This window comes from Sparus aurata, chromosome 9, assembly GCF_900880675.1.
Source record: "Sparus aurata chromosome 9, fSpaAur1.1, whole genome shotgun sequence".
NCBI lineage: Eukaryota > Metazoa > Chordata > Actinopteri > Spariformes > Sparidae > Sparus > Sparus aurata.
The window spans coordinates 27,953,978-27,978,747 of NC_044195.1; the positions used below are offsets into that span (position 1 = coordinate 27,953,978).

Genomic DNA, 24,770 nt, shown 5'->3' on the forward strand with positions numbered 1-24,770 from the left:
TTACTTTAGATGAAATTTCTAAAATGGGTGGTTCAGGGACAAAATTTGGTTTAAGTATTTTTTGTTCCAGGAGCTGATCTTCAACCATGTCCTTTTCCCTCAAAGTCTCTCAAGCATCTCTGTTTGTGTATGCATGCATGTGTTTGGGTTTGCTTGTCTGAATGTATGAATGCAATTTGTACAGTATAAACAGCGTGTGTATATAAGAGAACATGGGCTTGTGGAGTCTATATACGCTGCATGTGTGGCTGAGATGTGTATTAAAGTGTGTATGAAAGACAGAGAGAAGAGGGCGGAGGGCAGGAGGCAGCCAGGTGTGTGGGCATGTGCACGTGTGAACCGGCTAGACTGGTCAACACACACGCATCTTACTCAAAACGCTCGTAGTTTCTCGTCTGCCTCACGCGGGGCACCATGTCCCTTAGGAGTCTGCGGAGACAGAAACATGTTCTCAGTGAGAAGTATGTAAATGTGCAGAAATTACAGATTCAAACCTGTTTGGGCCAGTAAGGAACTGTCAAATCGACATGCAATTTTGCATTAATGGATAATATATGAATATGGATGGCACCTGAATGGAAATTATTAAATGTTTCCCATCAATAAGTCAAAAGAACTACAGAGGGCTGCTGTCGCTTTCTCTCTTACTTGACGCCATATGCCAAAATGATGAGTCCAATGAGAACTCCCATGGTGCCATCCAGGAACCAGACATCAGGGTGGTGCTTGAAGACTTCGGCGCTGATCAGAATGGAGAATCCCATAATGGCACCAACCATAGAGTTAAACCCTGAAAAACACAAGCATTGTTTTTTTTAAAAAAACATTTGTTTATTTTGTGGGCCCTCACTGAAGGTGTCAAAAGCACTGTAGCAGTTGGGGTTAAGGTGGTAGTTCGGGTCTTTTGATGTGAGGTTGTATGAGGTACCTACCCGGCAGCCGCATGAAGCAGAGTATTGTACTGCTGCGAACTGTATCAGCAGCAAGATGTATTTTTGCCATCAGTTGAAGTGTACGCTATGTTTTGAACCTTTGGCGCTTTCCGTTGCTTTCAAACAGCCTTTTCCTTTGGCAAAACATCTCGCTTGCTGCATAGGAATACGGATATTATATGGATGAGGGAATCATCTACGGCAGGTAATACACTGACTGGGGATAAATTACCCGTGCAACTCTGCATCAAAAGACCTGAACTATCACCTCAAGGGCCTTGCTCAAAGGCACCTCAGCGTCGGTAATGAGGAAGGCACAAACACTGTCTTTCACTCTCTCTAACCTGATTTATCCTGCTGTTCAAGGGATATTAACTGGCCACCCTCTGGTCGTAAGCTTGATTAGATATGCTTTATAAATCCCGATAATGAGGGTTGAGCAGGTAATTGGCTAAAACAAGTATCAGGTAAAAATTAAGTACTTTTAATTAGTTATTTTTTTTTCACAAGAAGAAAGAAGAAACAACCACTTCTGCTATAAGTCCTGCCCACTTCAAAATACAGAAACGGATACAGTTTGTTTAGACACAGGTAATGGAGTATTCATTCATCCTTATGCTAATGACCCATCGAAGGGTTTCTTTTTTGTTTTGCAACAGTATTGTGTTTATCTGGGGACAAGATCTTTTGTTCATAGAAATAGATTTTACAATTTGGTTAATTCATTTACGAACTTTCTTCTTACAAGTGCTGGACAAAGACTGAACGATATCAATGGCAGGGAAGTGAATTCCGAAGATATTCTGTATCATAGTAACCAAAGGTTCTCCGCTGAAAAATATTGTGGATGGCGTTTAAAGTATGGAAAGAAGGTGTTGGCAGACAAGGCAATTAAGACTAACTAACTGACGTGTTATAGCTTTATGTTTGTTAAATCTCTGCAAAAAATGTAAATCACAGTGTAAAAATGACAAGTTGTGGATTTGAGCTTGGTTATGTCCATCACCGTTTCTCAGCAGAGTGCAGTGAATTTCTATCGTCACCATGAGGTACCTGGCACTAACTTTGGAGGTGCTGATGAGCAGATTTAAATTTTTTTGCTGGCTGTATTTCTGTATATTAACCAAACAGTATTGATATTGGTATTGATCCTCTTTTGGAGCTCTCGGCAATAAACTTCTTTCTAAAAATAATAAAAGATTTAAACATACAAGGGGCACCACAGGAATTGATGCTCAAATATGAAGTACTATAGCCCGCATAATCCTTGAGTACATCTACTAGATTTAAGTAACCCTGTATAGTAGCTGATGTTTTTTCATAATTACATTTCTCCTTGTGTGAGCCGGCACGCTGGGTTATTGTCTAGCCTGCAGTAAGTGTATGGTCTTGTGGGAAATAAATCCAGGCTCTGAGAACAGCAACCTCAGGTTTATTGGATTGATGCCCTGTGCGCTCTGAGACCTGGGGATGGCAGTGTGCAGTGTGTGTTAGTGTGTGTGTGTGTGTGTGGGTGCATTTGTTCACAGGTGCATGTGTCTATGAGCAGCCAGTGGGTTATACCTGCACGTTTTTTCTATTCAGTAATGTTAGCAACTTTCCCTCGGACAGAAAACACACAGAAATATACTCCAGGTTGTGGTTTTACTTTTAATGCCTTGGATTCTGTTTCCTTTTGTTTTTCAGGCTTGTTTTGTGTTTTTGGTGTCGCTGTGTCCTACCCCGAACTTAACTGTGGCCTTTTAGGGGTAAGGGATGCTATCCTGATTTTTTATTTTCTACCTAGCAACATTAAGAGGAAATTATTGTAGTCTTTACTTCACCACATTTATTTGAGTTTTAACCTATAGGCTAGCATAAATTGTACAATCTGATGTATCAATATAGAGAAAATTAAACTACACATCAGCTTTTATACTGAGATACTGTTAGTTATACTTCAAGTAATAATCTAAATACATCTTCTAACACTGTTTGTACAAGAATGTTCTAAACACCCAGATTTGAACTCTTATGATTTATATATACTGGAAAATTAAAGAATAAAATGCACATTTTAGTTTTATCGAGCACCATCAAGTTGTTCCTTTTTATAGTGAGTATCATTCAAAACTAAGGCCAGATTTTTCTCCCTTGAAAAGAAAGAACTTTCATTTTGTGTTCATTCTGGCAACACCTGTGGACCAAAGTGGTACAAGCACCACCGCCTCCTGCCATAAAGATTTAAACTGACTAAATGTGCATTTATTTTCAAAGCGAGTGAAAAACAGACGCAAATGTTGTTTTTCCATTACACCTGCTGGCCGGGCTCTACTGGGTTCGATTTCTTCCCCGCAGCACTATTGAAAAAAAACAACACATTTAATTTCCTGTAAATTCTTCACAATAAAACTCCTCAGTTATTTAGTTATTTAAAAGCTTTTTATTATGAAGCAGCAAAATCAGATTAATACTATCGGTTACATTTTTTTTTAGCTACTTGTCAATCAACTCATGGGAGCGCGTTGACGCGTGCCACACGTGCCTTTACGTGCTTTCCGCCACAGCCCACTTCACAGCAAAAAATGAAGCGAGAAAAAGGAGTTCTGTGTGGGACAATTTCGACCGAAAAGGAGATGAGGTTATTTGCAAACTATGCAGTACAGCACTGAAATATTCAAGCAGTAAGTCCCGATAGAACGAACCGGATCCATCCTGAAGGGACTTATTTTCCCGATAATGACCGCCGTTCTATACATTATCCCGCTTATTACACGGCTACTTGCCAACACGAAGAAAAAAAAACGTCACACAGTATGTCTTTTTACAATTTATTTGTTACCGTTCAGGCGTTCACAGTGTTTTTCAGCAGAGAAATAGTTCACCAAACCGATGCCGTTTTGCTTCTCCCTCTTCGCTGCTTTCCTCTTCTTCTTTTCTTGACCTTTGATGACAACTCAGCCTTTTGCCAAGACTCGAAATCACCGTATTTACCAAAAATATTAAAGTTAATGTGAAACTCATCCATACTAGTGGCCTAGGAGTACGTTTTTTCCGATATGAAGTAGACTACAGATCAGCTGACGTCGCTTAGCAACCGTAGACGCTGCGGTGATAAGTGACCGGGACTACTTGCGGAGCAAAGATTTTAGAGCGCGGAGTGATACGAAATACGCGAATCAGAGGCAAAAAGGCCACTTTCCTTGACGACGGTCAAATATGCTTAGCAGCGGTCAGTTATACGAAAATAACTGACCGCCGAACATTGGGAAGCACCATTCAAGTGAATGGAGCTTTCTGTACCATTAAGAAGAGCCATGTAATAACAGTTATTAATCGGTTAATGAGCGTTGGTTATCGGTCATAAAAAAAAATTAAAATGTGCATCTCTACCAGGGACACTAAAGGGAAACTAAACTAAAATTTCTCTCTGGTTTCCTGCACAGACATAAGCTGAGTCTCGCAACGCAAGCTCGTTTGAGGGAGAGATGGGGGTCGACAGCGGGTGGCCAGAGTCAAGACATGTCAGCACTTTGGAGCTACTCTTGAAAGGCTTCATCGCTGGCACGGCTTGGTAAAACTGGTGATGGACTTTTATGATTTGAAAATAGTTGTTCGAGACGACAGAGCAACTTCTTTCCCCAGGCTGGAAGACGCCTCAAGTCATCCTACGCAAATCGCCACAAAAAATAGTTCTGATTTTATAACACATCCAGCCTGTGACAGACATTCAGAATATCTAAAACAACTTCAAATAGCCAGTCCTCCCACTGATGGACTTTTTTGTTTATGTATGTCATATAGTGGCATTTGTGTTAAATTGAGACTGTGTCATTACCAGTTCAAAAGACATTGTAGTATGTTTTATTATCAAAACTACATTTATTTTATTAGTTGGTGAAAATCATCATTTTCCTGAGCATTTCTCTGTACTGAGAGTCAAATATAAGGTTCTCAGTCATAAAAGCCAAGGTAACTCAAAGTGTTATGTCATAGGGAAGAAGTCTTGATTCAGTTTCTTGAAGACATTTCGCCTCTCATCCAAGATTTTTCTTGAGCTCTAGCTAACTGGAAGGGAGTTGCAGGCTTTTAGACTCTGTGTGGGAGCGCCCTTACAGAGTTGTTAAGGACATGTGAGAGTCAAATACTATTTTCACTTTTTTATTGCCTCTATGGCCATTTGTTCATTTATTTATGTTTGACTCTCTCTCTCTGTGTGTGTGTGTGTGTGTGTGTGTGTGTGTGTTTACCCTACCATCAGTGATGAGTGCCCGGCTCGTCAGCACTCTTCCCAGCATGAACTTGGCCACAGCCAGCAGAGCACATGTGAGCCCGCTCACTATAGACACACTGTAGAGGAAGTCATCCTGAACAGAGACGGGAAGGAGGAGATAGAGAAGCAGGTTAGATGTACAAGAGATTTGTTTTTTTCGCCATAAAATGAGGAAAAGATAAAGATAAAGGGACGCCAGTAAAGTATCACCCGTCAGACAGACTGACCTGCAAAGCTTTTGTCAGCTCAACCATTAATAATACATACACGGGCTGGGCTCGGTGCATCCACCCAAGGTCACACAGATGACGCCTCTAAGTGATGTGAGCGTCTGGTGTTTTCAACATAAGTCTCAAACAGACTCAGCAAAAACCAGCACTTGACCCCAGAGTGCCTCTGTCAGATTTAATTGGCCCAACAGGGGGAGAGAGCCGGAGACGAGGAGGAGGGAGAAGAGAAAGGAGAAACTGGGACAATCAGAGCCACGTGAGAATAATCCAAGTCAATTGTGTTTGTCTGACACCTTTCTTCAACAGACTTTCGTCAGAGCTATTTATAACACAACACAGCATATGTAGAAGTGCTTATTAGTGATGGTCTCTACTCAAACAGATGTGATAGCCTTTTTCACAGAAGACATTTGGACTGACTCTTAGAGGGAAAAACAAAGGTGTTACTGGCAATTATTGTTTAGGTTTTCCTACCCTTGTTTAAAAAATGACCTTGTACCTCGTATAAAGATATACAGCCACTCTCTGTGGCCTTCACACCTCCTGGTAAACCAACATCAGCATCCTCTGATCTCTTGATTGCTGGCGGGCTAATAGCTTGTTAATCCCTCGCACCCTTTTCTACTTCCATTTACTTGAATCACATCGAGGCTCGGTACAGAGGAGCTTGCGCTGGATTAGTGCGCTGTTGAGATTCATTTTGGAAAGCTGGCAACACTGTAGTGAGTAATATTGTGTGTTGACTTTTATTGGCTGTGTCTTTACAGCAATACATCCTATTATGTAAGACTTTATAGCCTCATTGTTGCCGTATATGTGCTGTACATTTCAACAGTTAAAGGTTCTTACCCAGGCTGTTAGAAGTTATTTATGTAGGAAGATCTGAGAACAATCTGTAAGAGCACTCTAAGTGTGTCACTGCACCATCTGTATGTATTTGTTGCATTGGTGTGTGTTGCCCTCTCTCCACCCAGCACACACAGAGGCAGAGAGAGCCAATCTCAGCTCTCTGTGTTTAATCAGGCACTAGACTGAGACAGGCTGCCATGAGACCAGCAACCAGGACGTGATGCGAATCAGGATACCCGATTTCCTTCACCCTTTGTCCACTCAGGGTGAATTTACCGGCCAATACGTCAAGGTGGCGGCGACGTTCCACAGTACACATGCTGTGTTGCTGCTGTTTATCTCTTAGAGCAAAAAAAAAATTAAAAAAAATTCTGGAGAACCAACTTGTGCTGATTCTGCTTTCCTTCCCGAACTTTGCAAGTTTTGTTTTGTCTTCCTAATTTCTCTCTGGGCTCTTTGAGTCACGCACAGAGTCCCGCAGACGCAAAACACAAGCCGAGCACACAAACACATCACTGCTGGCATCACGAATCACCTCCGACTGCTGTTTGATGAAAAATTCAGCGAACAAGCTCAAGGAAGAAGGGGGAGAGAGAGAGAGAGAGAGAAAGGGAACGAGAGGCAATGAAGACAGACATGGTAATGAGCGGTGGTGGACTAGGTGAGCTGGTACGGTGGGTCAGGGGAAGAGAGGGGGGATAATGATGAAAGAGGCGTGAGAGAAACCATGAAAGTGATGGGATGTGACGGAAAGACAGTGGCCAAAGATAACGAATAGGGTGAGGGGAGGAAGCGTTGTAGAGAAAGGGACTGGACAAAAGAAAGAGAGAAGAATCCAGAATATGTGGCTGCCTTGCTCTTGATGCTAAATACGTATATCTATTTATAGATACGCGACATGTTTCCATGCAAAGATTTTGCGTAAGAATAATAATAAAAAAAGAAGCAGCGAGGTAAGACGGCGAGTGCTGGAGCCCAAATCGAAGCTACAAAGGAAAAGGAGCGGGACGGTGAAGCAAAGAGGCAGGATGTCAAAGAGAAAGACAGTGGTAATGGGCTCCTGCTGGTGTCAGGAAGCTCCTCTGAGACCCAACACCCACAGTTTCTATTAACATAATGGCACTGGAGCATCAAACACAGCCGGCAGACTAGCTGCTGCCCTCAACCTGCTTCTCTCTGCCTCCGTCTCTTATCCCGTTTGATTCGTGGTCAAGGGGGCTCCAGTGACTCGATTTTCTTGCACCATCAAACGCATACTTAAAAATAATCATGAGAAAGAGACACACTTGGCGAGAGTCTTAGTGCAGACACTCAAAAGCACATCTCACATCACATATCAGCATATTTATGCTTTAAATCTGATTACATTCACAGGCGTTTCATCACTTTGTCGTTTAGCCGCACCGGCTCTTCATCTGTTGTGTCTCACGTTTATTGTCAAAACTCTCGATCTGTCGCTACCTGGATTTTGATATTTTTGTTAATCCAGTGTAGCAGAAAAGCTTTGTGTTCCGACAGAACATGAGGTGGATTTTAGCACTTGATTGCATATAAAGTTTTCAAGAGAGCCCAAAGAAGAATTGTTCTTACGATACAAACCGAGGCTGCGATACGTCCTTGGGAAGTGAAACTGCTTCAACTTGAGCGAGAAATGAATGCAGCTCCGGGCTTTAGGAATCTGCTTCATTAAACATGCACGAAAAAGTGGAGAAAGACGACAGTACAACAGGTGCATCAGGTCCTAGCTGGCTTAAAGCTAAGCCCTGTACAGTTGGTATAATGGCAGGCGCGCACGTCGAGGGTTTCAACTTAATGGAAAGATTCGCGGCTACACTGAGGCTCCATGAATCTGTTTAATAAATGTACACAGGCACAAGTAAAGAAAACAAAGAGAGGCTATGAATTCAAGGGTCTCAACTTTGGAAGAGTTTGTGTCCCTTCTGTGGTTAAGACATTTTTGATTTTATTCGTAGACTTAGTGAATTTATTGTTTTCAGGTATCATAAAGAACTTTTTCACTTGTCGGGCACATTTTGGTTAGGTTCTGGCAACAAAACCACTTGATCTTTGGTAAAAAAAAGATCATCCGTAAGTCACAGACAGCGATGATCACAAAACCTAAAAAAAATCATCTGTACAAATATTATTTGTTCATTCATAGAGAAATCTCTCCTGACTGAAATAAGCAGCGACATTTTTTGTTTGTGTCCCGTCCACAAGAACAAGGACACATTCATCATTTAACATAAAGGGAGACAAAGACAGCTGCCGGTGTTAATATGGATGGAAACATAGTCGGTTTGAAAATGTGTATAAACTGCAAACGTATAACTGGGAGGGAAATGCATTCAACACCTTTTTTTAGGCTTCAAGTGTTTAGAAAATGCACTTCTGTTTACAAGAGAAATCCACATGGCACCTTTCAAATACAGTCCCTGATTTTGTTTAAGAGCCTCCAAGTCTCAAATTTCCTCTCGGCTCGGTGCTGTTTTAAAAATCAAGGGTGAGCAGCGAAATGTGAGGATATTTTGGGATTTTGGAGCGCTGCTGTGCATTTTAAACCCTTTGAAACGACATAATAGGAAAACTTGATAAAGGAACTCTGTGTTTTTGGTGCAGAACAATCTGGCTCTGCTCTCTGTCTGTCTTGGATTCATCGGTTTAGAGGAATGGACAGATGGTGAGGGTTAAATCATTTACAAACCAAATAGGAGGGTTCAGAGCTGGAGAGGACGCGACGGGCGCTCCCCAAACAGTGGGATGATGGAAGAGTCGGGCCGTGCCCCAGCAACACTAATTTGAGACTATTCTGAGACCTTATTCATCATCTTAACACCGCCGGAGAAAGCGTGCGCGTGTGTGTGTGTGCGCATGTGTGTGTGTGTGGTGATGTTGACATTAAAAAGAAAGTGTGTGTCTGTGACAAAGAGAAAAAAAGCGAACAAAAGTCAGGTGGAGGCAGACAAAAACTCTGACGTCAGCAGAGCCACAGCGGAGGGCTATAAAAAGATATCTCACTCACAACCATGAATGGTGTGTGTGTGTGTGTGTGGTTTGTGTAGTTTGTGTATGTGTTGCTCTGTGTGTACATGTACTATCTGTGCGTGTGCTGATTCGAATTGACTCTGGGCTCCTCTAAAGGCTCATTCATTATGCCAGTTTACACAGATATGTGTGTGTGCGAATGTGTGTGTGTGTGTGTGTGTGCGTGTGTGCCCGTGTGTGGGCGCTCATACGCTCATACACCTGCCACTTTCCTCATAAACACACTGTTTATACTGTTGGAGGAAAAACAGCAGTTATTGAAAAGTGTCTCTTTTTAAAAAAAATACATCCAAGGTAAGGTTTAAACAGCTGCTCTGCCTTGGCACTGGCAAATCCTCAAAAAAAATTGCTTTAACCTTGAATTAAACAGCCCTTAATGAATAAATAAGCACGGCACAATCCAGACAGCCACATGCAGAACTCTGCCCTGGCACTACGAGGCCCTGAACTATGAATACAACAAACAGGAGGCTGGATGCAGGGTTCCCTTTTCTGTTTAACACACATTATGTACAGTCTGATGGGTTATTCTGGTAGGAAGCACACAGCCTGTAAAAAAAAAAATGCTTGTATGAGGTTGACCTCGGTTACAAAAAATAACCCTGACGATGTTTGTCAGGGTTGTCTCGATCAGGACTTGACATTGAAAATGTGTAACAAAAAGCCTCTGTAACAAACTACAGCTGAGGAGTTCGAGGGAACCGAGCATGTGAAAGTGCAAATCCGTTCACCATGCTTGGTAAATGCATTTCATATTTTGTTTTTCTCATCTGCCGACAACATATACATCCCTACATTGACGGCAGAGGCTGCCATGCAAGGTGTCAACCTGCTCATCAGGAGCGACACAGCGACCCAGCGCCTCGTGTCCACAGCACCCAATGATATTTCTATTCACACACAACAGCAGCCGTTAAGAGTAATCTGGGGTCCAGTAGCTCGCCCAGTCTCACATGCTGCATCCCCCTGTGCTCTGAACTTGGAAAACCACGAAGAAGACGGACATGCATCTTCATCCGAGTTGGAATTGCAAGATCCTCCAACATAAACACAGAGACGTCACTGCAGTGTGGCGCACACAGAGAACGATTACCTTTTACCTTTTCATTGCTTTTAAATTTAGCCAGTGTTTGTGTTGTGAAAACTGCAGGACCAACTTTGTAGGCTAGTGGCTATTTTCATTTGCATTCAGTTGATGGCTGGAAGTCTTCAGGACCATGCGGTACGGGCCTGCATCCCCTGTCCATGTTTTCCCTGAGCTGACGCACCGGGACAATATTTAGATCAGAAGTAAGGAGGATTGACTGGGAAATATCAACTTCTTGATTTGGCAGCTTCCAAATTATTACCAGGTCTCAAGACAACAGTCTTTAACAGTCCTCCTCCGACACACCGAGGCTTATAATGAACTATAATGCTGTTATAATATATGAACCTTAATGTCCGAAATCATATAATAAGTGTGGCTCCCCTACGGCAACAAAAAACACTTGGTTAACTTGAGGGAAAGACTCAAGTTACTAGTAGAAACTGCAGTCAGTCAACTCCACTCAATATGCACAATACCCTTACGCATTGTGGGCCAGTGTGTGTGTTTGTGTCTCCGTGTGTGTGTGTGTTCTTACCACTTCGGGGGGCACCCTAGTCGCCAGATCGTGGATGGCCTTTCCGAGGATGCACAAGGAGGAGAGAATGAACACAATCCCGAGGACAACACACGCTCTGCAGACAGACACGCAGACAGACAGACAGAGAGAGCAGTGTGTTAGCGGTTAGCTTCAGCGATAACCACTGATGCTGACACTTTATCTTGTTTCTCTCTCTTGCAACTGCATCAGGACGTTTAATCGTTTTCCTGCTGCAGAGAAAACCCAAAATAAATGCTCAGAGAAGTCTCACATAAACTGTAATAAATGATCCTGGCAGCGGCCTTTGGTGTCTGCAAACTAGAAAAGGTTTCTTCAAACCTCTGTGAAATATTAAAGGAGAAGTCAAACAGAAAATAAAAAAACAAAATCCAGTCAAAACAACTTCTGCCTGCTGGCTTGAATTACAGCCACTGCATCCGCATCATTATCTGTAATGATAAGTCTACTGATGCATCAATGCTCTTCAATCACACTAAATATCGACAGGCTCGTGATAGTTGGTGTCGGGCACACTGTATGGTGTATAATGTAACGGCAGCAGTCTGATTTGAGCGATAACACAAGTAATCTGAAAACCACATTTCTCAAACTACATCATCTCAGCGTTTGGCAGGTGTCAGGAGACTGTCTGCAGTCTATTCGAGGCACCGAGCGCTACCAGAATAAACAATTTCCCGACTTCCGACAGAGCGCTCGAGGGCGGCACTTTGTGCTGATAGTTTATTAAAAAAATATCAGGCATAATGAGGTGGATGTTTTAGGGAGGGCGGGGATGCATTATGCTCCATGTGCACACCCCGTCTTTCTCCGGCAGCCCTGGAACAAGACGCCTCTACATGTCTCGATTTACATTCTCACTTCCTGTGCCGGGTCTGAATTATAATATCTGTGTCCCATCTATCTTGCTACGGAACGGAGACACAGTGTCTGACAGGTGCAGTGAAGTGGTGTTCATCCTTTACTGATATGGATGCTGGTCGCTCACAGTGAAACAGCAACAATTCCCTGAGAGACGGCAACTTTTAGTCTGCATATTTCTAAGAAACGCTTCCCTCCAAGACACGATGGAAAATACATCAGTTTGAGAGTTGCCGTGGTTCTAAGTGCTAAAACATGCATTCATTAACGAGTACATAAATAACACTGTAATGGATGTCTGCAGATCCCACAGCTACAGTATAATGGTGAGAAGATGGCATAGTTAAATGGCTGCTAAATACAAATGTAGCCTAAATACACACATATGGGTCTTTTACTCTCATTCGAGACAATCTTTATCAATGTTACCCGACCTAATTCAAAATTGCTCAGTTATTTGATAATATAATATTGCCCACTTTTGTCTCTACTGCTGCTGTATATATTCTCTCAGTTAAACAGAGTAACCTAAAAGTCTCATTCAGTCTCATTCCTTCATTTGTGTATTGTTTTCGTATCTACAGGAAGATGCACGTTTTGTGAACTGTCTTGTAATATGGAGGACTGAAATCACAAAAAATTTAAAAAATACATTAATCTATAAAAGGTGATACACATTTTATTCAGATTTGTTTTAATTCCCCTATTTATTAACTTCACAATTTTATCTAATAAATTATTCACCTCTACATGTATTTATTTTTTCCCCTTTGCATCTTATCCCTATATATTTCCCATAACTTATTCTGTTGTGTATTTTCTTTTTTATTTCATAATGCGATCTGCATTGTTATGCTAACAAGGGGGTTGTCATTCAAAGTTTCTCATAAATATGTTTGAAAATAAGAATATGTATAAAATGAATGGAGAATTAAATGGATAAGTAAATAAATAGGGGACTTAACACAGAGATAAAATAACTAGAGTAGCAAAAAATCCATCAGGAAATATCCATTTATGTCACATTCAATACATTAATCAATGCCTACAGTTATTTTCAATATTATTTTTGGTGCATTTCATGGCTTATTTATTCAGAGAGTCATGGTTTATTTTTGATTTTGGCTCTTTCAGTCCTCCATATGGAAACGCCATGTGGGCTGAGACAGATTTTTGTCATGACAGAAAAAGAACAAACCAAACAAGACTCATTAACCCTGTGTGTGTGTGTGTGTGTGTGTGTGTGTGTGTGTGTTGTGTGTGTGTGTGTGTGCGTGTGTGTGTGCGTACATGTGTGTGTGTATCATCGGCTGGCAGAGTTGCAGCTTGCTCTCTGATCGTGTGCGACCCCTCTGAGCTGAGCAGAGGTGCCGCAGTAAGATGAACAAAGCTCTGTGCAACCTGACAGCCACTGGATGAGCTCAGCTGAGCTGCAGCACACCTGAATACTGATGGATTAACAGGCTTGTGTTCAGCAGAGATGTACGGTGACATACGGTGAGGTGACTTTGTTCTGTTGGGAATAAATATTGCACCATTCTCTCACACTCTCAAATGAGGAAATAGATGCTGTGTCTCAATTCAGGCTCTGCATCCTTAGAAGCACCCGGCCTTTGCGGCCTTTCAAGGCGATTCCTTCTGAGAGGCCTTGTTAACCGCATCAACCGTTGTTAAATGTGACGGTGTAGCCTTTGGAGCACTTCCTGGTTGCGTCACCAGATGTTTTACTCTTACGTCACAATTTAGGCCCGCGACAGTGGCGATCTACGCCACGTGATGTCGCCATTTTCTCTCTCTCTTTCTTCTTTTTCGGGCGCACAAAGAATCTTGGGATATGTGAGGCCACGAAGGATAGTAGCCTCCAAAAACAGGGAAAAGAAGGCTGCATTTGGAGGAGCCTTCGGATTGGGACAACCTTCGCGCGGAGTTGTGAATGCAGACCCTGAATTGAGACACAGCAAGAGTGATTTAATCTGCAGGGTAGAAGCACAAGATGCTAACGTTAGCCAGGTAAATGAAGCAGAATCTTTATATGACGCGATTGAAAGTGTGAAGTTGTGAATGTAGTGCGAGCGTCCATGCTCTTCTGTCTCCATCAGATAAATGGCAAATTGCATTGTGATACTACCAGGAGAGAAATCCCCACAGCTGAAGACGACGATTGGAAATCTTCCGTCTATTGACAAAAATCAAATTGACGTCAGCTGATGACGTATGAGGGTCATGAAGGCTTGTCCCGTTTTATGAGAGGAGAATTCAACCAGGGAGGGACGAGCGGGCTGTCGAAAATGAGGGCTAAACATGAAATTTGGAAATGTTAACTTCCCTTCCCCATAATGCTGAAAGTAACGCCTTCACTGACGTAAACAAATGTTAAAAAGAAGAAGAAAATGAAACACAACAGGACAGATAATTAAAAAAAAAGAGAGAGAGAGAGATGGATAACTACTGTAGATTAATACAAACAGTGACCCGTAGAAGTTCTCTTGCGTGGATGCAGGTGGAGAAGAGAAACACCAAACTGCAGACTCGTCATTAATCAAACATTAATTAAACTCAGCGTGATGTTTTCCACTCACATATACTCTCTGTGCGCGCAGTGCACAGCTGCTGCATTGCTGTAGCGCCAGAGGACAATGACTGATGAGAGGACGTCCAGCGTGGCATCAAACTGCAGCAGAAACAACACAGGAACCCAGAGACGAAAGTTATTACAGCTTCTTACATCTAATTTATTACAACAACTGCAGCGCTGGAAGAAAAGTATCTTGATAAATTGTTAACATCTTGTGTTTGATACAGCAGCGATAATAATATAGCTTCAAAGCGCACTTAAAGGAATACTGTATATATATATAATACTGTCAGCTGCTGTTTCTAAACACATGTTTATAAAGATGCAGCAGGCGAGAAAGACAGTTAGCTTGGTGTGGGGGCTCGCCATCACAAAGCGTTGGTATTTAACAACCTGGAAATGAGACATTACAGTCAACTTTCGATCTTTCCCCAGAATCGATGATGCCCAGAAACACACCGAATGCAGCAAAGTACTAAGAACACGCTGGCACAGGACACCAATACACACATTAAGTAGTCATAAGTGATGATTTAGGGGGATTTGTTTTTGTTTATGAGTCGACATAGTCACGTATATTGTTTTTCTTTCAGAAAACCCAGCATTGTTTACCTTTAGTGGTGCATTTACTCGAGTAAAATAGAATAAAAAGGAGAATTCATCTTAAGGGCACTTATTGCCTCTGTCCAAGTTATGTTGTTGGTTTAGTTAGTGTGTCTCTTCGTTTGTTTGTCAGCAGGATTACAAAAAACTACAGACCCAATTTTCACGAGACTTAGTGGAAGGGCGACACACAGCAGCATGGCCTTAAGATTTAGACTATATTATGCTACCAACTCGTCATCAGTTTTGCACGTGAAGGGCTCTGCTGCAAAGTTTGGCACAAAAACTACCTATTATGTCCAGTTAGACTTTAAATGTCTTCAAATAATGTTTTCAGGAGAAAAAATAATAATGCGTGGAAACGAGTTAAATCTATTTTTCGCTCCCAAAAAGCAAAATTTAAAAGTATTTTTTCACTTAATTTTGCTCAACAAAACATTCAATTAAAAAAAATAATAATAATAATTTCACTCAGGTGTACACAAAGGAAGATTATCCTTGCAAACCTTTTTTTCCACACCAGATAGCAAGTCATAAACATAAAAACATATTTTTTACTTGCCCCTCATTGCTTCCGTAAAAAGATCATACTATGGGTTAAATCAACCTTTAGTCAGATAGGTAACATACATTTTAGAGCAGAATCATGGGGAAGATACACAAATTACTTTTCACTTTTGTTAACATTACAAGACGAGATATTTGGTCTACGTGGAATAAATGTCATACATCTTAAAGACAAAGATGTAACAGAGTTCATTAACCAGCCAAGTAAAAATGTCTTACAATAATAAGCTGCCACATTCATGGTGTTACTTAAGTCTCAGCATTTAATATCTGCACATTTGCACATGATAATGTTTTCTGTTTGATATGTGAATTATTTCCAATTTACATGTAAATAATAAATGAACTGATGACGATGAGGCTTCAGCTGAGCACAACCGTATTGTGACATACAGTAACTCTAATAGTTTGGTAAATATATCCTGACATGTAGAAGCGGTTGTGTTTGCAGATTTGCATATCATGAAACACCGGCGGGGTTCTGCGCTCTCCAGCTTCTACTTCAGTTATGTTTCCATTAAACCGTCTCAGTGGTTTAAAATCCAGTTAAGGCTTTCTATGGTGCGAAACATGTGATAACCACTGATGTTTTATTGCCACGGGGGAACAAGGTGATAGAAGTTATTACCAACATGACTTTCTCATAGAAGAGTAAAGAAAGTCTTATCTCCTCTGGTGGCATGATCCTTATCATTTAATGTTCCAGTCACACGCTCCACCTGCTGCAGCTCAAACACAAACGTCAACTTTCAACATGATAGCAGCTAAAGCTAGCGATGAGCACTTTCTGTGATCTAACCCCTTTGAGCCGAGTCACTGCTTTATTAAAACTGTCATAGACAGCCAAGCACATGCTAATTAAAACCTGCTCTCTAATAAAGCGATAGCTAACACTGTAGATCAAGCCTTATAACATTTTAATCACATTATGCTAATCACATTTTCCCTCCCTGGCTGAAGCTGTGGCTGATTTAATTTCCACTTCACTCCTATTAAGTCTTACTTTTTCTTTTTTTTTAACTAATTAAATTCTCAATCACTTCCTAAGGAGTAATAAGGAGCTTTATTTTGGTGAAAGCCACCGGATTTGTTTAGCCAACACGAAAAAATCTTTCTGACATTCAACCTGAGCCCAGCCCCTCCCCTCTGCCCCGTTACCTTGGAGACAAAAGGGACCAATAACAAGCTGGAAACAGAAGTCATTAATAAATCACAAAGCCCGGAGTTATGACTAATTGATCAATGCAAATGGAGGGAGGAAAGGAGGCGGAACTCACGGCAAATCCGAAGGCTGACGCGCTGTGTCTCATGAATGATACAGCTGTGGAGAGAGAGAGAGAGAGAACAGTTAGTCCTGTCTGATTAGCTTTTTATGGTACAGCAAAGTGACACACGTGAGATCAATAAATTCACTGAAAACACAATATTATATTAATGTTTCCAGCTGCATTATTGATGCACGTTCATGTGTTTATCCAGTTCATAGAATGCATCGTGTTTATTAAAGATTCATCTTGTGTGCATAAAAAAAAAAAAAAACAGTTAATAATGCAAAATGGAAAATAATTACATGGTGACACGTGACAGCCTTCAGTTTCAGTTCCTTTAAAGCTGCTGAATGCACATAAGTTTCACTAAAGTCCCAAAATCAAAATGTGTTTTTCTTCTCGTTCCTACAGTTGAATGTTTGCGCTTCACTGTGTGGACGGATGTTTGTGCAGCTTCACATTGGAACTCTGCTCAAACTAATTTTCTCTGTGCTCATTTGGAAGCCAATCCCGGTCCAGTATTCATCACACACAAGTGCAATCTGGAAACTTGAAGCCTTCAGTGCACAAACACTGACAATGGCTTCAGGAAGACGCTTTTTTGTGCATATTTTATATTCTGGAATATTCAGTGAGCAGGAACGAGCTGGTGCCATTTCAAAGGTTTTAATTTGGTTATTATACTATATGCCCGTTATTCATTCTCTATTTAGTTTTAGTTCTGTCTGGACAATATCTGGCTCTTCAGTGCCCCAAAACGCCCCAAGATGTTCAACTGTTAGTTTTGAATGAAATGGTGATCTGAAACAGCATATTCAGGCCAGATAGAGGCCATCAACAATAGTTGATGAAAAGTTATTGCTGCTTTAGATTTTGGATTACATTTGTGTCCCTTTTACAGTTATACTATAAAGACTGAGTTGAAATAATAGACGTGTGTCTTCCTCTGTGCTTTCAGACAGAATATCTCATCTTAACCCGCAACATTTTCCTGGAAATCTTGAAAATTAAGTGATGTTCTGTGACGAAAAGAAACAAAAACACTGAGCCTTCATGCATGAAGGTTTCCTGAATGGTATGGCAGCGATGTACACTCATTGCTGTGCAGTGCTTGTCCAGCACACCTGTGCTGTTTTGCCCTTCTGCCCGTCCTTGTGTTTCTGTCTCTCTTTCTCTTTCTCCTCCTGTGTTTTCAGGACAGTCTCCGGGGACGGCATATCCGCACTTAAATCACCATGGTAACAGAAGATTTGAGGCCAAGGACTACAGAGCCTTTGTTTTCTTTCTTTCTTTCTTTCTTTCTTTCTTTCTTTCTTTCTTTCTTTCTTTCTTTCTTCCAGTCTTTCTTCCTCTCTTTCTGTCTTTCTTTCTTGCTGTTTCTCTTCCTTTCTTCTTTTCTGTCTTTCTGTTTTTCCCTTCTTTCTTTCTTTCTGTCATTCTTTCTGGCATTCTTTCTTTCTTTCCTTCTGTTTCTCTTCCTTTCTTCCTTTCTTTCTTTCTTTCTTTCTTTCTTTTTTTCTTTCTTCCCTCCTTCCTTCCTTTCTTCCTTTCTTGGAGCTAGCCAGGACAGGACAGACAAGACACAAGAATACAACAAAATATTTTAAACGTAATTTTTTTTCCAATGCTCACAGAATCACTAGTGTGAGAGAGGCAGCCTGAGCTGCAGTCTCAACAGAAAGAAGAAGGGGAAAAAAAGGTAAAATAAACAATATGTTGAAGGTGAAAAAGAGGAATTAAAGAGCGTGGAGAGGAGAGGGCAGCCCCAGACAGACCTTTGATCCGAGGCAGATGGTACGAGTCAGGCTGGATGTGTGACACATGACTGCCCACACACACACACACACACACACACAAACACATGCACACACACACACACACACACACACACAAACACACTCACACACCTATGCCGCCCCTGTGTCTCGCCTCTGTCTTGGACACCGCTGCCCAGTCTTCCTCTCTCTTTCTTTTTTTTTTTTCCTAACACGTCCTCCTTCTTGATTGTCTTCCCTCTCATGTACACACTCTCTCACACACGGAGGGTGAGCCGATTCTCTGGAGCTCCACCAGGCCTGCGGTCCATCTGGACAGTCCAGAAATGGAGCCAAAACTGAGAGTGTGCCTGCATTTAAATATGACTTCCAGATCCAAATACAGGGTTATCAGAACGTTGGAGACATCTCACTTTTAGTGTACGATAAAGTGAGCCAGGGACATGAAATCACATGCTGATGAGCCTCATATTAATTATGTCTACAGCTCAATACCATGAATGTGCTGAGAGACTATAAATGGGTGTCTGGGTTCCTGCTGCCTCCATTACTGTATTTTCATGTCGTAATAGTTCATTTTAAATGACAACTCACAGCTTGAGCGCTGTGTAATTATAACAAATTAACTCATCCTCAGTAACAAGCTTTAAATGTGCAATTTGTAATAAATTTGAGAATTAACAATTATCATGAGCGTGTGAAGAAAAAACTGTTTTTACATTGGCCTATCTACTGAAGTTAGCATGCTAACCAGCTAGACCAAGGCTCCAAAACCTTTTGCTACCAGCAGTCAAAAGGACCAGCGATAAAGGCATATAAAGAGCCGTATCCTACATTTTATAGCGTAAACTGCAGTTTTAGTAAAAATGACAGCATGTCATAGTACAAAACCAGCACTTTGGTCACATATATATGGTGTTAATGACTTTTTTTAATTCAATTTTGATTTATATGTGTATTTACATCACATAGAGGGCTACGGCTAAGTTAAATTCTCAATGGAAAACACCCTACTGAGCATTTTTGCACATGGGTTCACTAAGTTCTAAGTGTGTTTGTCTGCGTGTGTGTTTGAGGAGGATGAAGTAATTCCAGGAAGCTGTACAGTCCATTTTTTTGTGATTCGTGTCTACCTAGTCCGCCTTCCCTGCACTTGAAACCTTCCTCGGACGACCGTAATCCCACCCTGGTGCGTAGTTTGTAAAGCTTAATGCTTTGCTCAGGGTAAACTTAATCGCCTTCCTTGTTCAGAACCTCCACCTAGCTAGTTGTTAAGAGAGTCAAGCTGGTACTTTCTTAAAACAAAAGCCGAACTTGTTACAGAAACTAAACCAAAATGTCTCATCTTTCTCCCCCTCTTTGTTCAAACCTATAAGCATACTTATCATTACTCTGACTTAAGGTTATCGGGTATACATCCAGTGATGTGGGGGGTCCTGACCTTGCAGATAATTGGCTCTCGGATCTAAAAGCCTCTATGTGTGACCGTCTACATTCCGAGGGAGCTTCTGATAAGAGTTCAGAGCTGGAACCTGCAGGCTGAGAGGCACTGACCCATAAACCGTCATGGGTTTAACCTAGTTTTGTGGTTTCCACGCAGTGTAATGTGCCCACATCAAGAGCACATACAACTCAGAGTTGTGCCTAATTAGCAGAGGGAGAACATAACATTCGTTTCGTATGATCTTTAGAGTATATTTCTTCTACAGAGAAGAACTGTGTTTTAAAGTCCATATATATTCTAAACATGTGACTGCAATCAACTCCAAAGCAACATGTTTTCTCAGTACTGTGGATAACATCTACTGGATATTCTAGACATTACTCGGAAATGTATTGCAGTGATGAGATGTGGTGATTTGAGCTGCTAAGTCATAGTTAATACTTAAACTGTAGCATATCCAGAAATAAACATAATTACACAAAAACTGCACGCCTGAATCTCAGTCATAGTGGATGATTGATGCATGTAGACAAGCTCTATTTCCACTGAATGAATGAAGAAACACCCTTAAAACATAATTTTTGCTATATTGATATTTGGGCCGACTCATTAGTCCTGTCAAAGACAAAATCGGCAGGGAAAATAATGCCCAGTTTGAGCAGATGTGTTTCATCAGGGAGGTTCTCCAAGGAACATCAGAGCGGCGATGATCAGGCACTTTTAAAAGCACTCATACCTCTAATCCAGCCGTGTCTCAGCCATCAGTATCAATCGTCAAAGGGATGATCAATGATCAATCAATAGAGTTCTTATCGAAACACACTTCACAAAGTGCTTTGCCATTCAAATGGAAAGATCATCACCAGGGGAGTAATGTCTTCAATGTACAGTGAATACAATTAAAATGCACCTTATATTACTGAATGCTGTGTGGACAGAATAACCGACCTACCGACTGGGTCATAATCAGAACCACCTGTCGACATCGTGCATCACTGTAGAGTCATCGCTCATCTGAGGTTTCAGCAATTTAGCAAGTGTGAAGTAATATCTCAAGTTATTCAAAAACTTTAAGATGGCCGAAGACTGACATCATTTCAGTTGCTGTCCTACACATACACATACACCTTTCCAATTTCCCCTCGAGGGATCAATAAAGTATTTCTGATTGTGTGTTTCTGGTCATAAATACCACTTTATGCGATGGAACCCACACATCGCTCACACATACGACCCAAGATCCGTTTCCTCACTGTATAATAAACTGTTAGTCTGACCCTCTGTCTTCATAAGCAACGCTGTGAGTCAGCTGAATTGTTAATCAACACTTTCACTGAGGAAGCACTTTGCACACACACACACACACACACACACACACACACGGTCTCTGGTCTTAAATCGTATTCAGTTCCAGAAGGAACAGATGTCCTCTCTCTCTGCGTGTGTCATTCATTTAAAAACTCATTCGGGAAGCATTTAAGACACCTCAGCTTCATCCATAACTTCAGCAGGTCTCTCTTTTCATTTCCACCTCATCTCTGCCCTCATTTAAACACGCAGGATGCCACAGCACAGTCCTGGTATATGTGGTCACCAGGCCAAACACACAGAGTTCTCTTCTTGATTCCTCATGAGCTACTAATTTGAAGATAGCGTTTTTTTTTTCTCTTCTGCCGGCAGCGATTCATTTTTTCCAGCTCTTGCTCTCGAGCTCATTTCGATGTGCCAGCCGTCTGTGTGGTTGCCGCCTGCCAGCAAATCGATGCCTCTCTCGGGGGGCGCAGACACTACTCGGTGTAACATCCTTTGGGTTGTTAGTTAATCAGGGAGGCAAGCAGGCGTGACTAGTGCTAACAAGACTGGGGAGGCAGGCGAGAAAGGGAGAGCTGATGGAGAAGGAGGAACTTCGAACCAAAAGAGGAAAGAGGATTCGGAAAAGAGCAGGGAAGAGGAGGATGAGGAGAAGCAGAAGAGTAGAAATCATAACTCTCTTTTCTATTCTGTTCTATTCTCCCCATGGTCCACTTAGATGTCCTGCCAACACCTGCATAGCCACGGAAATGGTTAAGACTTGGCAGCAATAAAATCCTAATTATCAGTGAGTTATGCAAGAAGCAGGGCCGGAGCCAACACTTAACACCCTGACTCTCCCCCTCTCTCTCCCTCCGCCTCCCCTCTGTCTCCCTTCTCTTGGCACTGATTATAAGCAGTACATAGATGAAGCAGCATCTGATCAGACATTAGTGCCAGACCAGATTTTGAACTGTTGGGGGCCTCGAGGACCTGCAAGCGAGACAACATACAAGCGTTTAGAATGCTAATGTGCTAATAGATCCTCAGCTATTCTGTCCTCTGCTTGTGGCGATGTGCATACATGAAAGGCAGGATGACATGTGTTTGAGATAGGAGCTGACAGCATTTAACCCGTATATTTGATATAAATCACAGGATTTAAGTGAACCAAAAGTCATGACATGAATACTGCATAAATACATTGGTCATTTTAGGCCATTCTTTAAAATACACATTAACTAAAGTGGACATTGGACACAAACAGACCTCAGACACTTCATACTCTCAGTCACACCTCTTCCACTTCAGTGCTCAACTCTGGAGCACCTCAGGGCTCTATGCTTAGCCCACTCCTGTTCACCCATTACTGCACTCCCAGACATCGAGAGAACTCAACAGACACACAAACAAACTGTCTGTGTATTTCAGTAGCATCATACTCAAACAAAAACTATCTTTTCTAATTCTCAAATGTCCACATGATCTATTTTAGCAAAATATTTAGTCCAAAACATGGTATCTGTGGTTAAATAGTGACAAAATGCTACAAAAAAAATGCAATCGTGTATGTGTTTTCATGCTTTTCTCGGTAAAACAGACACAATCAGCCCTCTTCAACAGAGATCCTGAGATGGCAGCTCATTTGATTGTCAGTTCATTTGAGCAGATATGAGCTTCTACATCCACCCAAAAGCCCAAAACAGCCACTGAGGGATCGTATCAGCTTTTATAAAGCCCTAAACAGTTATGCAAGTTTATGCCGTCTTGTGCTGTGTTGTGTTGTTTTTACAAGGTTTTTTTTTTTTCCTACACACTTGTTTTTGGCTATTTTATATGCATAAAGTTTGTGTAAGTAAAGAAATTAAAAATACATACTGAGTTCTTCCCTCTGTTATCCTCAATAAGGGGTATTTTGAGGTCATTTTTCTTTGCCAGGCGCCTGTTTTCTAGAAAACAATGTCAATTTTAAATGAGACCCTAATAGACCATGTCAGACTATATGATGTGGACCCATGGTGTTTTCCAGCTAAAAGGGCATTTATAGGTCATTCTTATGTTTTGCCTCAAAAGATGTAGGCGAGAAAAATAAATATATAATTCAGTGTGTTCAAAATCCTATAGATTAACGCCAGAAGCACTTACAGACCGTTTTAGCTTCAGCTTATAACCTTTTAAAAGTGCCACAAACCATGTCTGTACTCCAAATGGTTCGATAACAGCTTTGAATTGACTTTGGGATGGACTGGGCTGGGCGTTTTATGATTATTTCACATTAATTTCCAGGATTAAGATGAGGTTAAAATAACATACATGGCAGAAAGGGAAGAGTACAATATTGCCTTGCTTCCAGTGATTTGTAGAGAATGAGAAGGATGATGTGCCAACATTGCATATGTAGCAATAGTGCTGATTTTCCCTTTTTTTTGCTACGTTATCAATGACTACAATTACCCTTAATCTAATACTGAAGTAATTGCAATGTTACTGACACTATAAATCAGTTCAATCTCTGCTTTCCATCAAACCACCTCTACATTGAATTAGTGGAATCATTTGCAGCCAAACAGGAATCTAATCATGTCCTCCACTCCGCTCCTCCAGAGCTCAATTCAGGGTTGTGAAATTCAATTACGTCTCAAGGAGCAAAGGAATAATCTGGGAGACGGGGGATGAAGGGGAGAAAGGTGACGACAGAGGCAGACAGAGCAGCAGATGGACGGACTGCAGAGCGAGACGGAGAGGAAGTGAGAGGAAGACAGAAAAAATGGAGAGAGCGATAGGGATTGAAGGAGCCGCTCTGCCAATCAGTGACTCAGGGCCTCCAATCGAATAACTAATCTGTGTTAGTGCTCTGAAAAAAACAGAACCTCCCGACAGACACGGCTAATGAAGTTGAGGAAAAAAACACTTAACAGTCCCAAGATGAGACTCTCAAAGTGTTTGAAGTCGGGTTGTGTGGTTCAAAAAGCAGTTCATTATATTTCTGAGCTCGGTGGTGATGGTAGAGTTTGCACAGTGTTATGATGGGAAGAGAATGAAAAGCGTTAGGAAAAGGCCAGACGGAGGAGGAAGAGAGCCGGACAGAGGAGGGAAGACGACAGAAAGATCAGTGAGTGGAGGAGGGAGGAAGGACTGTCTCTGAGGAGAGATCACACATCTTTAAACCCCGACTAAACAAGGGTTTTATGCAAATACAACTGAAAGGGCTGAAACTGAGCAGCAAGGTTAATATCCCACTGCCACTTAACTAGACACTGTAGGTTAAAAGACGATGTAGTCTTATTTATCAGAGCAGCACTTTAAAATAAGAATATTCTGCACATTTTTCAATACCCATACATTTCATCCCTTCTATTATCGATTTCAAAGCATTTTCCAAGTCATTAATTACGTTTTGTTACTCTCACCATTGAGGAAACTTTCCTTACAT

General features: G+C 41.4%; 1 protein-coding gene across 1 annotated transcript in view; it reads right to left on the reverse strand.

Annotated features, from left to right (window-relative positions):
- The window catches only part of LOC115588663 (transmembrane protein 163-like), a 63,526-nt gene continuing 38,756 nt past the window's right edge, over positions 1-24,770 (reverse strand). Inside the window, exons 3-8 of the mRNA XM_030429393.1 lie at positions 16,838-16,881; positions 14,395-14,486; positions 10,934-11,030; positions 5,167-5,278; positions 649-790; positions 1-429 (exon numbers count right to left, since the gene is read on the reverse strand). Coding sequence (XP_030285253.1) covers positions 369-429; positions 649-790; positions 5,167-5,278; positions 10,934-11,030; positions 14,395-14,486; positions 16,838-16,881 — 548 coding nt within the window. The 3' untranslated portion in view covers positions 1-368. The remainder of the gene's footprint in view (positions 430-648; positions 791-5,166; positions 5,279-10,933; positions 11,031-14,394; positions 14,487-16,837; positions 16,882-24,770) is intronic.